Below are 16,912 nucleotides of genomic sequence, written 5' to 3' on the forward strand. Positions count from 1 at the left end.
ATTTTGAGAAACTCGTCTCATCTGGAGACTCGCGTTGGATTGAAAAAAAACTTATCCTGAAGGCCTGACTCCCCTTTATGCGTCGAAGGTAACGAATTTGGCTATTGCTAAAAAAAAAGAAGAAAAAAAGAAAGAAAGGCATCCTATTTTAAACTGTGACCAGACATGTGGTGCCCCTCCTGTGCCCTGCAATTAGACCCCAAATTATGGTACCTGTGTTCAGGCAATATCCAACAAAATGGAATCAACGAAGATGATTTGTATAATACCTATGTATCGCCCGTACATGCTGTACCAGAAACTAAGGCAAAAGTCCACACCATCCTCTTCGTTAACTTCCACCACAGGACTGTCAATTATGGGCGTGTCGTCCCCAGATGATACATTAAAGTAAAGGAACATTCCAGTTTCATCTATAGCAGAATGAAAGGTAACCACCCAAAAATATAAGTTCGTTTGAATAAACGAACATGATAACGAGTACACGTTTTGTCCGCATCATGTTGCACCAGAACTAAAGCAAAAGTCTACGTCATCCTCCTCCTTATTGTCCAACACATGACTGTCAATAAGCTTTTTCGGAGTTCCAACTGCGCGCATTCGTAACCTGTGACAACGCACATTGTTTGTCTCAAATGCCCTTTGACAGTACCACAATGCACAAACAGCCTTTTTGTAAAGTCAGCGGCGCGATGATGTCAAAGGCCATTTGAGACAAATAATGCGCGTTGTCACGGGTTACGAATGCGCAGTTGGAACTCCGAAAAGGCTTATTATGGGCATGTCTTCGCGGCTCGAGCGCTTAAAGTAAACATACCTCCCAGTGCTGTAAGTATTAACAGGATGAAAACAAAACACTCGAACATTTCAGATCGTTAGAAGAAGAGGCAAAACAAGTTCTGATTAAGTATTGTCATATTGCATGTGAGGCTCACGCAATGCTAGCCATCAGCAATATACGCTCACGTCCTTTTGCCGGGGTAAAAATTGAAAAACCTCCTTCCGTCTTTCTCATACTAATAATTACGTCAGAATGACGTAGCCCCTCAGACAAAATGTATATCAAATGAAAGATATGTCCATGCTCTATTGAATACCTGAAAATTCCGAATTTGACCTTTGACCCATGTTTTTCCCTAACGACCTTCTTTCACGCACCCGACTATTTATAGCATTTCGCTCAAAATGCAAACAAGCAATGTTTTTGTTACAGGAAAAGAATTTTCATTGAATCTGCTCTCATTGTACGGAAGAAAATACAATTCCTTGGTGTCATGATACAAATTATTTTGATGATACATATTGTGGATGTGATAATGACATTCACTTCTAAGCTTACTGTCGTGTATGTAGCGTGGGTTACAAGGGAAATAATAATAATAATACATATAATAATAATAAAAATAAAAATAATACCAGAGTCTTATATGGCACACATATCTACCAACAATTAGGTACTCAAGACGCTGGAAATTATGTCTATTGTTAAAGAAAAGCGAATGGAGTACATGAGAAATATGAGACCCATTTTGTAGCACCTTTAAAAGGGTTTGCAAGGTGCTGCGGCGCATTAAGCAGCCACTGCCAATAAACACCGGGGCAAACTCCTTCTCTTAGCGATAAGTGTTACTGGGTTCTTTAACGTGCATTTACACAATACACGGGACATACGGCTTAACATCCCATCCGAAGGACAAATTTAAAACAATAATGGTAAAGTGCCTTGCTCAAGAGCACAAGCACTATGTTCCCACGGTCAGGATTCGAACCCATGTACCACGGCACACGAGTCGAACACCGTAACCATTGGACCAGAGCACCCCAAGTATGATGTTGAATGTCAAACTGGGAGATTCCATCTTGAAATGGCAATTTATTACATTCACTTGGAATTGCGTCATCCCACACTGCAATATCAATCCGCGTACATGTTATTGAGTCCCCAAATTAGACATTAATCTGGTACACTAGATAACACATACTTCCAAAACGATCAGCACCAGGCCCCGAATCATCTGACGAAGCAGTGCTGCCTGCTCCCAGTAGCCAGTTAGGTCCGTCACCCTCACGCTGGGTCCAGCCGCAAAACCCGTCCTCAAAGGGACAGTTGAATCCTTGGTTGCCTTGTTAGAAATTGGCAGGTAATGAATAAAAATGTTTACTACAAGTTTTCCCGGCCTCTTTCCTAAAATGTTCATTCACTTCTTGAAATCGGTCATTCATTTTCGTGTGAATTTGAGAACCGCTCTGATGAACACGCGTTTCATTTTTGCTACCAGAGCATGCGATTTCATTCAGTTCGATCAATAATTAATAGATTGAGCAGCACCTTTCGTTTATGTTCACTCAGACTCGTTTACAAGACGTCTTTTTCGCTTTTAGAGGGCGATTTTAAACATTCACTATTCTATTTCACTTTTAGTCTTATGCCATCGGCACCACATACAATTAATGGTTTCTTTAAACCGTCAATCAAATTAGCAGTACCTGAAATCAATTTAAACAAGGTATGCTTGCGTACAAAATATTGACTAATTATTTATGAAAAAAAAACATATTTATAGTGTAAACACGCACGTTTGTTTCTGTTGTAAATAAAGGATGTTCTATTGTCCCTCTTCGTCGGCTTTTTTGTTTATCCTCTATTTACACCATAAACAAACGTCCATTATCTCTTTCTTCTTTATGGTATAACGGTGAGTTCAGATATTTTCCTACCTGGAGACGTCGTGGACTGAGAGTAACGTACATGAAGTAAAAGTAGCAAAATCAACCGGATCCAATCCATGGTTCAATCGCTTCCAACCTGTTATGTCCTTGTTTTAGTATGTTTGCGAGGAATTGAAATGATTAATATAATTACAAATACATTAATAAATGTACCATAAGGGAGACATCTTATCGTAATTTCTTCGATAATATGGAAACACCGGTCATTAGGGAGACACATAACTGTCTCCTAATGGCACAGACCCCTTCAAAGGCAAAATTTATTTTTCTGTCGCAATAAGGTTATATTTGTTGCTCGTGGTCTAGTAAAATTAGTAAACATACCGAAATTCGTGAGAAAAGGACAAGGGGATTATTAGGCTTTTTTTTTTGGTAAATAAAACATTCAAATTGCTCATTTACTCATAATTTTGTTCACGGATCACAAACAAGTTAAGTGATATTTCAGCAAAACGAAGATCTTTACACATTTGAGGTATGCTATTAGCTTCGGCCGCTAATGTGCTTGTTACCGGATTAATTACATGTGGTAACAAGCAAGTTTTGATCGCCATTTTAAAGAAAAAAGGTGACAGCACTCAAAAGCTGCCACCGCTTCAATGCTATTACATATGTTCCAACTACAGGGGTGCATACTTGTAGTGTATGCAGACTACTGTGATCTATTTATAGCGCAACCAGTGTATGACGTTATAGCGCAATGTATGACGTCATTTGTTGATAGGATGTACATAATCTAGTGTGTTATTGGTCAATATTTGTTACATTATCGGTTAAGACCGATAATGTTACAACAATCGACTGATAGTGTAGTACATTTTTACTACACTATCGGTCAATTTCTGTTACATTATCGGTTAGTAATACAGTATCGGTCAATTTGTGTGACATTATCGGTTGGTGATACATTATCCGTTGGGTCCTACATTATCAGTTGTAACAATTCTCCCATACAATGGATTGATCACCACCAACATGTAAACAAATATGTGTTCATCCACGGATCCTCTACACAGTAGTCTCGGGTTCGAAACGCTCCTCGTGTTTTTATTCACGAACCATCGCTGATATAGAAGGCGCTGATAGCGGTTCGTGTGTGATAGCGGTTCTTCGCTCGTACCCCCTGCCCTGCAAACAGGACGCTGGGATACTCTAATGAGCTTAACAGAATCTTGTTAAGGAAGTGGCCTATGACCTATGTATAAAGCATCTGGCTGAAGCTGTTCAAGACCGCCGTTAGACAATGTGCGCAAATGGTATCCGAAAACTTCCCATAGAATCGTACGCATTTCATACCAGATGTGATTTCTGTTTCAGTGCGGGCCTTGTGGACAACATTTTGAGCGTAGCACAATGCAATCCCACCGTTCGTGATTCGAAATGGAGCCTGAGCGAGTGAGGGGAATTGTAAATTTACAACACAGATAAGTTTTACAGAATTTCCTACATTATTACAAAAAAAAACATGTCTACACAGGAATAAAAGAGTAAGGAATCAGTCTTAAGAGCCGTTTGAAACCTTGCACAGTATTGACCTTGATGATGCGCAAAATCCAACCAATCAGAGCGTGAATTTATCAGAGTATCCCAGCGTCCTGTTTGCAGGGCGAGGGGTACGAGCGAATAGCGGTTCGTGTGTGTTTGCGTTCGTCCGGCGCCCTCTATATCAGCGATGGTGTGTGACAATGGTTTTAGGTTGATTGTGCGCTCGTTGAATAAAAACACAAGGATCATCTCGGACCCGAGACTACTACACGAGGATAAACGACCTATCTGAGCTTGTGTAAAAGTGTATGGAACGGATTGTCTACATGCGTGATGTGCACTTTGCACTTTCTTTATTTCCAAAACATGTTTATATCCGAAAGGCTTAATTGCCGCTGCACCCACCGAGAGCTCCCCAAATCCCACATTTAAGACTTGAAAAAAGCAGAGAGCTTTGAGAAAAAGTTTGAAGTGGTTAATATTTGAAAGCGAGGATAGTCATTAAACCCTGTGCACCATTCGCCATCAATCATGGATACTTGTGACATTGAAGAGGTTTTTTGTTTTTTTTCAGAGTTAGTGAAATTTAAAATGTGGATGAGATCTTATTAAAATCACACCTGCATGGCAAGCTGCTTTGCACCAGTGAGCCCATGCAATGTAATTGTTTTAATGCAATCCTTGAAAACACACCTTTGTGTCCCATTTAACCTTATTTTCAATTTTCGTTGTTGCCATTTTCAACGGTATATTGGTGACTTTTGGTTTTATGCTAATGCGAATTTCCATATTAATGTGCAAAACTGTGATGCCATTCCGGGCAGAAACCCCAAGATTACAGCTATTTCAGCACAAAAAAATTACTATAGAATTTGGGATATTTTGCTGTCCTAAATGTTCTTTTCTTTGGTGATTCGTTGTAGTGTCAGTACATATGGCAGTAGGCCAATAAGTTAGTACCCTTTCCCACAAATGTTTTCAATAAGCAATATTTTGGTTCACAATTTGAACAGGAAACCTTAAACTGAACAGTACCTTCCTGAAATGATATCACAGCAACGGCGCCCAAAATTATCTTAAAAACATGGAAAATTAAAAATGCTGAAAGGGTGCACTTTTCAATAAAACTAACCGCAAAGAGATGTAAAACAGTTTTCACACGTTTAAGAAGAGGAGAAAGTTGCACAAATTGTTTACATATGAGAAAAATACATCCGTGGATTTTGTAAGCATTTAAAGGTCTGTGAAACCAAGTCACCTAGAAGTTAGCCAAAAATTACAAAATGTCTTGAGACTTTTTCACCAAATTTTGGACGACACGAATTATAAAGAAAGAATTCCTTTACTTTCATTACTAACGCCTTGTCGTAAAAGTTGGTATCTGAAAATGCAAAACTCCCTTCACTACGGTGGCTCGTATTCGCCAATTTGTTGCGCATGTCCTTTTTTCTTATGGCGTTATATCGCCGTACTATGGCGTTTTATACAACACCTGAATAAATCCCCGTCATCTGATTGGTGAATTGTAGATCATGTGACATATTATTATTCGGTATAATGCACGGTGCGACCATGCGTTATACCCATGCGTTATACCGTTTCACTTTGCGCTTGTTCCATGACGCGGTATTTGCGTGCTAAATGCATGCTGGTACGGTGTGCGCGTTCAGCGTAGCGCGTATTATTCCAAAGAGCCAGCGCTACAGCGTTGGGTTCAAACATTTTCGTGAAGGGGTAGTTCAACATCTTTAAAATCAAAATAAATTGTAGTTTATAATTTACCAATCAAATGACGAGAATTTATTCAGGTGTTGTATAAAACAAATAACGAATGTTTTACGTTCGTGCGATGGAAAGAATAATTTCATTCGGTGACAGATTGAATGTTCTATTCCACTCGGCTTCGCCTCATGGAATAGAACATTCAATCTGTCACCTCATGAAATTATTCTTACCATCGCACTCACAAACATTCGTTATTTGTATAATATCGCCGTACTATGGCGATATAACGCCGTATTTTATTGCGTTATAACGCCGTATTTTATTGCGTTATATCGCCGTATTTTATTGCGTTATATTGCCGTACGATGGCGTTAGTATCGCCGTACTATGGCGTTATATCGCCGTACTCTTAACGCCGAAAATCAACAGTGACGTCGCCATTTTGAAATGCTACACTACGAAAACCCATTAGCGCCACTGCAAGTTTATATGTTACAGATTATTTAATTCGTTATTACGGATTATTAATTCGTTATTACGGATTATTTAATTCGTTATTACGAATTATTAATTCGTTATAACGGATTACTTAATTCGTTATTACGGATTATTTAATTCGTTATTACGGATTATTAATTCGTTACTACGGATTGATTTTTTTAAGAGGGGGACAAGGCATATTTCTCAACCGTTTATTTTCTATTTATTTTTAGAGGGGACAGGGTCATCCCCCCAAACCCATTAAATTTAAAGCAATATTACATCGCGCTTCTTTTTCTTTCCTTTTTTTTTCTCTTAAGTTGTTTTTCTTTCTTGTCTGAATTTATAATCATGAGAGTAAAGTAATAATAGTTGCAATATCCATCCTTTGCACTTCACGAAAAGCTGGCGTTTTGAAGAATATCAATGATAAATAGTGATAAGTTTGTATACAAAGTTAATCGACCCATCCCAGGGTGCCAGAGGTCTGATATGCTCCTCCCACATCTGAAATTATTTGAATAGATACCCAAATATCTGTAGTACATGTGTGAAGCTTCAATTCAACCTGTTAAAATGATTTGTTTTCATGGTCATTAAAAAGTCAGCACTCTCGATCTCATGCGCACTCTCATGTAAATTAAACATGGTCAATGTGATGGGAAAAGATAACATTTAAGCCGACCTCACGACCTGTTTTGGTAAATGGACATTTTGCGACGAGAGTATGCCCTATTTACATAACGTGGTGTCAAAATAACTACAGGACATCCGAACAACTGTTAGAGAAACTTGGCAGGATTTAAAAAGTGCTTTGCGATGATCTAGAAAAAATGAACATGGAGGGGATTGCGCTTCCTCCCCCTCCGCATTTTGCGTCGCTCTTAAGTTAGTTATTCGGACCTAAAATCGCTCTTTATTCATAATTTCATATTTCACAAATACCAAGGCACCAATACAAGCTTGTTCTTTATTTTTTTTTTCTCTACCGTTGTGTCGCAAGGGTATGAGCGAAAAAGAAAAGGTGAGGGTAAAGGCCAAGCCCCCTGAGCTTTTTGCGCATCTTTTTAGTTAATTAGTCTGATCTAATCACTCTTAATTTTTTTTCCACAATCTACAAGTTCCAAGCTAATGCTAGTTGGTTTGATCTTGTTAAAATTTGCCGCATGCCGCCAATGGGCCTTCGACTGATTTAGCGAAATTTAAGACCGGCCATTCTATGATCAGGGTCGGTGATACTATGCTTTGAGACAATCTGGGGATTTGTTCCCGAAATGTTGCATTTTGATTAAACCCTATCCAGCTCTCAGTGCATTTTGATCACGTGCTCTCCGCGTGTGAGTACCAGATTTATTTCGTAATAACGAATTAAATAATCCGTGAGAACGAATTAATAATCCGTAATAACGAATTAAATAGTCTGTAACATATATACTTCCAGTGGCGCTAATGGGCTTCCGTAGGCTTTCGAAGTAACCTTATGGTATAACACAAAAAATACGGCGTTATAACGCAATTAAATACGGCGATATAACGCAAAACTACGGCGATATAACGCCATAGTACGGCGATATAACGCAGTAGTATAGCGATATATCGCCATAGTACGGCGATATAACGCAATAAAATACGGCGTTATAACGCAAAAAAAATACGGCGTTATAACGCAATAGTACGGCGTTATAACGCAATAGTACGGCGTTATAACGCAATAGTACGGCGTTATAACGCCATAAGGATAATGGACTTGCGCAACAAATTGGCGAATATGAGCCACCGTACTACACTGAGGGTTTACAATGTATGTAGAAAAAAATCAGACGGTTATTTATTACTCCCCATCACATTCAAGTAACTTTGGCAGCGACCGCAAGCCCCGTTTGAAAGAAAAAGTTAAGACCGGATCAAGGTACCAACTTTTACGACAACGTGTTGGTAATGTTCAGAGGGGGTGAAGAGGGTCGAACCCCCCACTGGCCTGCTCTGACACCAAAGGAAATTAAAACAATTATTGTACTAACCTATATGTCTGCCTGTCCTCTTCAATCGGACCTAATACAAATTTAACGGGCTACCCCCCGCCCCTCCCCTCAAAAATCCGCCCCTCCCCTCAAAAATGTATTCATCCGCCCCTGCAATCTCTTATAATCCAACTTAAAGACGCATAGGGTCATTTGCTCTTCGTGAATTTATATATTATTTGTGCATACAATTTGTAAACTTCATCAGTTATAGACGATATTTAAAATATCATGACAACGTCATCACGTCATATGTCACGTTACATTAAAGAAAGACGTTTAAAAACTTGTATCTACAGAAATATAGCTTCAACTCATCTTTAACTTGGTAACCTGTTTTAAATTACAAGTTGAGTGACTGTGTCAGCTTTACATAAATGTACTGATTTAATAGACTGGGCATTCTAAAACTTACAAGTCAAACTACAGTATACTGTTCGTGTTAATGAATAATTATGAAAGACAGATCTGTTGCTTGTAATTCGATACCGAATAACTATTTTGCAAGATGACATCATTGTTAAGTGTATACCTTGGCGCTTTGAGGATTGTTAAAATGTATTACATTGACGAAAGCTTACGTTAATTGTTGGCGTTACTGAGCTGATGACAACACGGGGCAGGATGCATAGGCTATGCAATATTAAAGTGCAGTATGGCTTCATCAAACGAGTTCACTGCACTGTATATCTCTTTTGCAAAGGGTATCCAACTGCAGCTATTCAGTGACAAACACTGCACTTGAGTCCCCTCAGTTCACTCGTTCCATAAACCATAACGTTTGACAATAGAGCTGCACACGGTGCACGAGACCACTGTCAAGCAGTGCTGAGATTTTGTTTTTCAAAGAGAGGAACTTTAAAAGAAAAAAAACTTGCCAGTGCTGTCTTTTATATCAGCCTACGCTTCTGTGAACACAAAGTATTGAACAAATAATATTTTGCCTGACCCTGTCTTTGTTGTGGGATGGGGCCGAGGCGAAGTACATACGAACGAGTTTGGACTTGTTCACTTTTTATTAGGTATCGGATAACATTTGTCATGATGGGACTTTGGAAATGCATATAGTTCATTTCATCAATATGTTTCTCCTGGGTTCATAATTCATATTTCAGTGTAGAATCTACAATTCTGTTTCAATGAAAATGTACACAAAAAGATGTGCCTAAATTAACGGCTATGGTGCTGGACCCGTGTAACTACAACCCCTGTAAATATTCGGTAAACAGGCTTGGAAGTCACGGACGGTTGGACCAAAGGAATGATTGGTTTTGAGAATCAACAAAAGAAGTGGCAGTTCACGTCGCATTCGCGCAGGGTCACCGCAGCCTGGCAAAAAAAGGCAGGTGACACATCAAATATTACACAGATCAGCCGAATATCACAGGCGTTTGTCCCGTGTTAAGTACAGTGAGACGCATTTGCTACCTGTTGTATAATAAGAGCGTTCTTAAATGCCGATTATTTGAATTATTATTATTTTTATAATACTTTGTCAGGTTTAAATACTTCAGGTTTCAATTCAAGGAGCCAAATTAACTCTGGGCGTGGGTTATGAATCTCAAACATGACGCTTTGTCAAGCGAACCTTGGAACACGAGTGAGAACAGCTTGGAATGATAGGTCGAGGGGGCAGTTTTAAACGTGTGGTTTAAAACTGGCTTATGGAATATCCCCTTGCACAGCATGCGTGTACGATATGCGAGTAGATTGAGCTATTAATTATGCAAAACAAGATTGCGTACTTGACCTCGCGATTCTGGCCCTTGAGCGGACACTTTCTATCGGGTCTTCTGAAACCTGATGCAGTCCGGTTTTGCATAATCAATTGCCAAATCTACTCGCATGTCAATTTCAGGCTTGCGTGCAAGCGGCTATTCCAAGACTACCGTCCCATTTTGGATCGACACATGTCTGATCAATACTTTGTGTTCACAGAATCGCAATCTGATTTTTTTTTTCAGTTCCTTCTTTGAAAAAAAAATTAATAGTGTTCCGTGTGCAGCTCCATTGTCAAACATACAAATGGCAGCCAAGCGAAACGATTGAACAGTTCAGGCAAAATACCTTTAGTGGAACACAAGATCAGTATTTATCACTCAACAGCTAAGGTTGGTTATAACCAGACAAATTAAAAATCACAAACAACACAGAAAATTTGTGTGTCTACGCCTCAGCCAGAAGGTTTTTATTCAAAAAATGTCGGGTACCGAAATCTGGGCAGCCGACCCATCCTCCATGTAGCACACTATTATTATTGTCAATATTCACATTTTGGGCACCACAAAGGCCCAGAGCACCAATAGCTCATCCAAGCACCATTTGACTCGGAGACCATAGCTCTTCCGTTTTTTGGGCACCCACAAAGGCCCAAGGGCAGCTCCAAGCACCATTTGACTCGGAGCACCACAGCTCAATCATCAATGCAATAAATGACCTATTTACGATAGGCCGAACTGAAAATCTATTAAGAAAGTGCCAGTAAACTTTATATCACCACAAAGCTTATGATAAATTGTTTCTATGTACAATTACATTGTATGCCAAGTCCACAAAAGATTTTGATGCACCGTTCTTTCTTCGTTTGAACTTACAGAAGACGGAACGGTTCATCCTCCCCTGTTGTACTGACTCAGGGGAAGACATGTTGACAGCAACAATAAAATACTAACTACTCATTAAATTACTTACATAATGTTGCACACTGTGCTTTGTTTAACCTAAGTATTATTTACAAAATCGTAATGGCAGGAGTAAAAAATCATTAATGAACCATGGGGTGTTTTATCCGCTTCAAAAAATGCCATGGAGGAGGAGGGGAAGGTGGCGGAGAATTAAAAATGTGAAGTAAAATTTGCTATCCAAGTTGTTTGTTCAGAGGCTGAGACAAAAGTGACTGGCCAGCAACTTTTCCATCCCGCCTAAACTTTCTACTTCTAGAATGTCAAGAACCAACCCTACGTCTCATTGGCCCAGCCAGGCCTTGCCAAGTGTCACAGAACAAGAATTCTTATTGGTTGGTTGCCCCTCCAAGCCTTCTCAGCAATTGGTTAAAATTCGTGGCTGTTGATTGGCTCTTCTCCTGTTTACAGGATCTCACTTTTGTCACAAATTTGTCAATAGGGTTTCATGTACAAAGTTCTTCATACGAAAGTACAGTATGAAATGCATTCACAGTGATCGAGATGTGTGTGCATGGAGTTAGCCTACATTTTGCAAAACACATATAAAATAACCAACAGGAGAAGATCAATGGAAATTTTGCTGCTTATAAATAATTTGATCATTTAGTGATAAAATTGATTATAACCAGACAAATTAAAAATCACAAACAACACAGAAAATTTGTGTGTCTACGCCTCAGCCAGAAGGTTTTTATTCAAAAAATGTCGGGTACCGAAATCTGGGCAGCCGACCCATCCTCCATGTAGCACACTATTATTATTGTCAATATTCACATTTTGGGCACCACAAAGGCCCAGAGCACCAATAGCTCATCCAAGCACCATTTGACTTGGAGACCATAGCTCTTCCGTTTTTTGGGCACCCACAAAGGCCCAAGGGCAGCTCCAAGCACCATTTGACTCGGAGCACCACAGCTCAATCATCAATGCAATAAATGACCTATTTACGATAGGCCGAACTGAAAATCTATTAAGAAACCGCCAGTAAACTTTATATCACCACAAAGCTTATGATAAATTGTTTCTATGTACAATTACATTGTATGCCAAGTCCACAAAAGATTTTGATGCACCGTTCTTTCTTCGTTTGAACTTACAGAAGACGGAACGGTTCATCCTCCCCTGTTGTACTGACTCAGGGGAAGACATGTTGACAGCAACAATAAAATACTAACTACTCATTAAATTACTTACATAATGTTGCACACTGTGCTTTGTTTAACCTAAGTATTATTTACAAAATCGTAATGGCAGGAGTAAAAAATCATTAATGAACCATGGGGTGTTTTATCCGCTTCAAAAAATGCCACACGCGCAGAGCGCGGCCCAAGGAAGAAAACACCCATTGTCTATACCCCTACCCCACCTGCGGCTGCAGAGATTGCCTAATGGCACAGCAAAGGTTTGCCCTGAAAATCAGGGTCCCTTCAGGAGACAGATGGACACCATCACGTCTGTAAAGATTGAAACTTGTCCGATTAAATTGATTGTGCCTTATTGAGAAGGCACCAAGGCGGCCGCAACGAGAACGAGCCCACCTGTTGACAGACCGCCTTTGCCTGTCCATGGCCTCCTGGGGGTTGGCTCCAAAATAAAAAGCCCTTGGCAAGATCTCTGACCAAAGTAATGTGGCGTGGGGGTACAGTTCCCGACAACACTGCATATAAATCACTAACCTCTGTCGGATTGAGAAAAAATCAATATTGCCCAGGTCATTGGTACCTAAATGAACTATGATAATTGAAGGAGGTGGGCCCTGCATAACGTGTAATAAATTTGGGAGATCACCGATACCGGCGCCGCTCTTGCCATGCCACAGTACTGGTATATTAACCTCTAGGGGTCTCGCCGCCCAGCGTATTATTGAATCCCCAATGATCCATACTGGGCCTGTGAAGACAAATATACAATGAAAACCAGATTAAGGCAAAGAGTGGGCCGCCATAAATTGTTTTAAATAGGGGGGATAGTGACCACAGGCATGGGGCGAATGTAGGTCAATACTGCGTCTGACCGCCAACGTCCCATTTGTTGAATGTCAGTTGATGGAACACCTAATTCATATGCAGTAGTTGCCGCCCCAATTCGAAAGGAATGGGGGCGATAATGCAAGTCTCCTTTCCCACAGAAAGTCAATGCCTTTTTGAGGACCGCATTAAATTGGTAGGCGGTCAATGGGGACCCGTCAAAATGACAAAAAAGAGGGCCATGGCCTGAGGGGCGAATTGATATATATCCCTGCAAGGCCATTACTGGACACAGTGCTGAGTTTTGTGTGGTGACTAGTTTAACCCTTTGTGGAGCACCAGTTTTATTGTTTTTACTGTATGGAAAAGAAATCACCACTGATTGCTGGGTTGATGCCAGGTCACAAAACTCAATGTCAGAAATATGCAACAGAGATTCTTGTAACTTGGTCTTTGAAATGGCAGCAAATTCACCCAAGCGCATGAAGCCAAAGAATGCACACGTCACTGCAGCTTTAAAGAGTGTAGCTTCATAATGTGAGGAACATACATGTGTAAATGCCTCAATAATTTGGGCAAGCAACGGTAGAGACATTGGCAGGCGTTCATCGACCCTGTTGCGATCCCTGCGACAGCCGTGCATGAGTTTAGAAACAATGAAATCTTTAGTAGGGTCAGGCCACCCCCGAATTTTATGATAATAACCAACCCCAGATACGTAAGTGGTAATAGTGGCGTGTGCCAAACCTTGTAAGGATAACCAAGCAATGAACTCTCTAGTTTCTGCTACAGAAGCGGGCAAATTTGTTCGTATGTTTTTTCTAAATCTACAAAAGGCACTCCAACCCGATGCATATGCCCTATGAGTGTGAGGCGAGAAAGCCGCCGACAGCAAGCGAGCCATCTCCTGGCCTACCAGATTTGAGGGAGGATGGGTAAAGGAGTCATCGTGCTCGCTGCCCCGGGAAGCATCGCTCGGAACCGTTCTGTCTGGAAACGGGACAGAGCATCAGCAATGTCATTGTTTGTGCCGGGAACATGTACAGCTTTAAACTGGATATTAAAGTTTAAGCATTCCAACACAAAAAGTCGCAAAAGGTGCATTATTCTCGGACAACGAGATGTTTGCTGGTTAATAATATGAACTACAGCTAAGTTATCACAGTGAAATAACACCCGTTGATTGGCCAGTGTCCGGCCCCAACACTTAATAGCAACCAGGATAGGGTAAAATTCTAACAATGCAATGGAGGGTTTGGTCTGTAGTAAGCCTGCTGACCATTTACCTTGAACCCACCGTGAACCAAAACATGCACCAAAACCAATACTGGCAGCTGCATCCGTGTACAGTTGCATGGATGTGTTAGATTGCCATTCATTCTCCACAAAGGGGGAAACCCCATTGAAATGTTTCAGAAATTCGATCCACATAAGTAGGTCTTGTCTTGCCCCTTGATTGAGCCGGATTCTGTGATGAGACTGAGTGACCCCTCGTGTAAGGGCAATAAGGCGACCCATAAATGCCCGCCCAGGCGCAATGGCTTTACAGATAAAATTAAGCGAACCAATTAATGACTGCAGTGCTACTAGTGTGATCTTTTTCTTACTCAAAGTAGAGTGTAACTGGTCATTGAGTGCACTTACTTTAGTCATAGGGACTCGGACCTGCTTAGCCAGGGCATCAATCTCTAAGCCTAAATATGTTAATTTCTGAAGGGGACCTTCTGTTTTTTCTTGTGCAATGGGCACACCAAGTACTGTGCATACCGACTCAAAGGCCTGCAAGAGTGCCTGGCAAGAATGTGCACTCAGCCCTACAAATAAGAAATCATCTAAATAGTGAGTGACCATCAAACTCTCTGCAATCTCCTTCACCTTGAACTCTAGAAATGTACTGAATTTCTCAAAAAGGGAACACGAAATGGAACATCCCATTGGCAAGCATCTATCATAATAAAACTTTCCCTCAAATGTAAAACCCAAAAGATCGTAATCAGCCGGGTTAACTGGAAGTAATCTGAAAGCAGATTTAATGTCCGACTTTGCCAACCATGCTCCCTGTCCTGCTGTCATCACTAACTGCACTGCCTCATCAAACGAGGCATAATTTACTGTGCAATCTTGTTTATCAATGAAATCGTTTATTGAATGCCCTGCCGGGAAGGAAAGGTGGTGAATGAGCCGGAATGTATTAGGTTCACGTTTAGGTACCAAACCAATGGGCGAGCACTGCAATGTTGGGAAAGGTGGGGTTGTGAATGGGCCTGCAATTCTATCTAGGGCTATTTCTTTTTGGAGTTTTTCTTTTACTATCTCAGGGTGAGCAGCTGCTGAAGGTAAGCAACCTGCCTGCCTACTATGCCTCGGACCTTTGTATTGTAGCGAAAACCCTTGTGAAAACCCTCTCTCTAGCAGATGGGCATCACGTTGAATTGGATAACGGTCCAACCATTTCCTTAGAACAAAGACCTTAATTGGTGTTGGAGGGACGAAAAGAAATCCCCGAGGGGGCCTTAGTACTTGGTACTCTATTGGCTTGCCGGGAAAAAGCAGCCTGGCCAGGTTTGGAAAGGTGTTGCCCAGCCTGATCATTGGACTTACGGACTTGGTCCTTACGCCAAGAAAAAGGGCCGGGCCCGGCAGCCGAACTCCCCATTTTGCATACGGCAGCCCCATGGCCCGTGCATGAACACTTACTACATTTGTGTACATATTTACATCCACGGAAGTGACATCCGTGCACCCCATTGAACGCAAAACAAACCCCGAAACGTTTGGAAACCATGGGAACTTTACTATCAAGGCCTGAGCGTTGCAAAGTGCCGGAGCCACTCGGGCCGCCGGTCATGGCCGAAACTGTTTGGGCGGCCGCGACAGTCAGCCAGAGTTCGGAATCAATCACCCCCCACGAGCGAGAGGGGTTATGTTCTTGGCGGAGGCGAAACTGCTCATCGTATTTACGCCATCCGAACCCTGGAAACTGGCGCGCCGCAAGCCGAACAGTCTCGGAATACTTTAACAACTCAGGGGCGCGCTGCGGATGTTTTTGCACAAAAATTGCCACAAATGTATTGAAAGCGGAGGCCCACTTATCAAATGTGTCAATCTTTCCCCGCTGCAGGGCAGAGGATTTGCGGACAACCATTTTGTTGCCCTCAACTGCGATGGCAAATTCCTCATCCTCTGCCCGAGCAATAGCGGTTGCCGCAGGCTCCTGATACAGCGTGGACATATCCACATAAATACCATTCCAAATCTTTTCTTTAATAGACAAAGAAACATGGTAACCCAAAGGTGTGCCAACTGATGGGATTAATGTATTGTCGATATTAGCGGTATCAGAAATGATAGGAGTGGCCGTATCGAAACTGGGACCTTGCCCTATACCTTGAGACGATTCTTGACCACTTGATCTGGTAGACGATTTGGCCCCTCGACGCCGCTTACTTGGCTGTACTCCATCATGGGCATGATCCGTGTCTATGTCCGCTAAACGTGACGGTGGTGGTGCTGTCCGTTTTGGTCGCGGCATCGTCCACAATGTCACAGTTCATCAACTGATGTAGTGAAACGTGATCGAGATGTGTGTGCATGGAGTTAGCCTACATTTTGCAAAACACATATAAAATAACCAACAGGAGAAGATCAATGGAAATTTTGCTGCTTATAAATAATTTGATCATTTAGTGATAAAATTGATTAGCCACTCCAAAAAATTGAATGCATTCATTCGATGAAGCCATACTGCGTTCAAATATTACTCAGTGCATGTAAAAAAAACCGCACCGTGCCATCATCAGTTCGAAAGCTGTACCACTGT

The 16,912-nt window shown here is 41.2% G+C and overlaps 1 protein-coding gene across 1 annotated transcript; it reads right to left on the reverse strand.

Moving 5' to 3' along the window:
• Positions 1-10,567: 10,567 nt before the first annotated feature.
• LOC119728820 lies at positions 10,568-16,660 on the reverse strand. Its single transcript, XM_038201217.1, has 2 exons — positions 16,480-16,660; positions 10,568-14,082 (listed from the first exon to the last, which is right to left on the reverse strand). Exons 1-2 carry the CDS (start codon positions 16,622-16,624, stop codon positions 13,079-13,081), a joined length of 1,149 nt encoding a protein of 382 aa, XP_038057145.1. The 5' UTR covers positions 16,625-16,660; the 3' UTR covers positions 10,568-13,078.
• Positions 16,661-16,912: the final 252 nt, after the last annotated feature.

This window comes from Patiria miniata, unplaced genomic scaffold (assembly GCF_015706575.1).
Source record: "Patiria miniata isolate m_02_andy unplaced genomic scaffold, ASM1570657v1 HiC_scaffold_20, whole genome shotgun sequence".
Lineage (NCBI taxonomy): Eukaryota > Metazoa > Echinodermata > Asteroidea > Valvatida > Asterinidae > Patiria > Patiria miniata.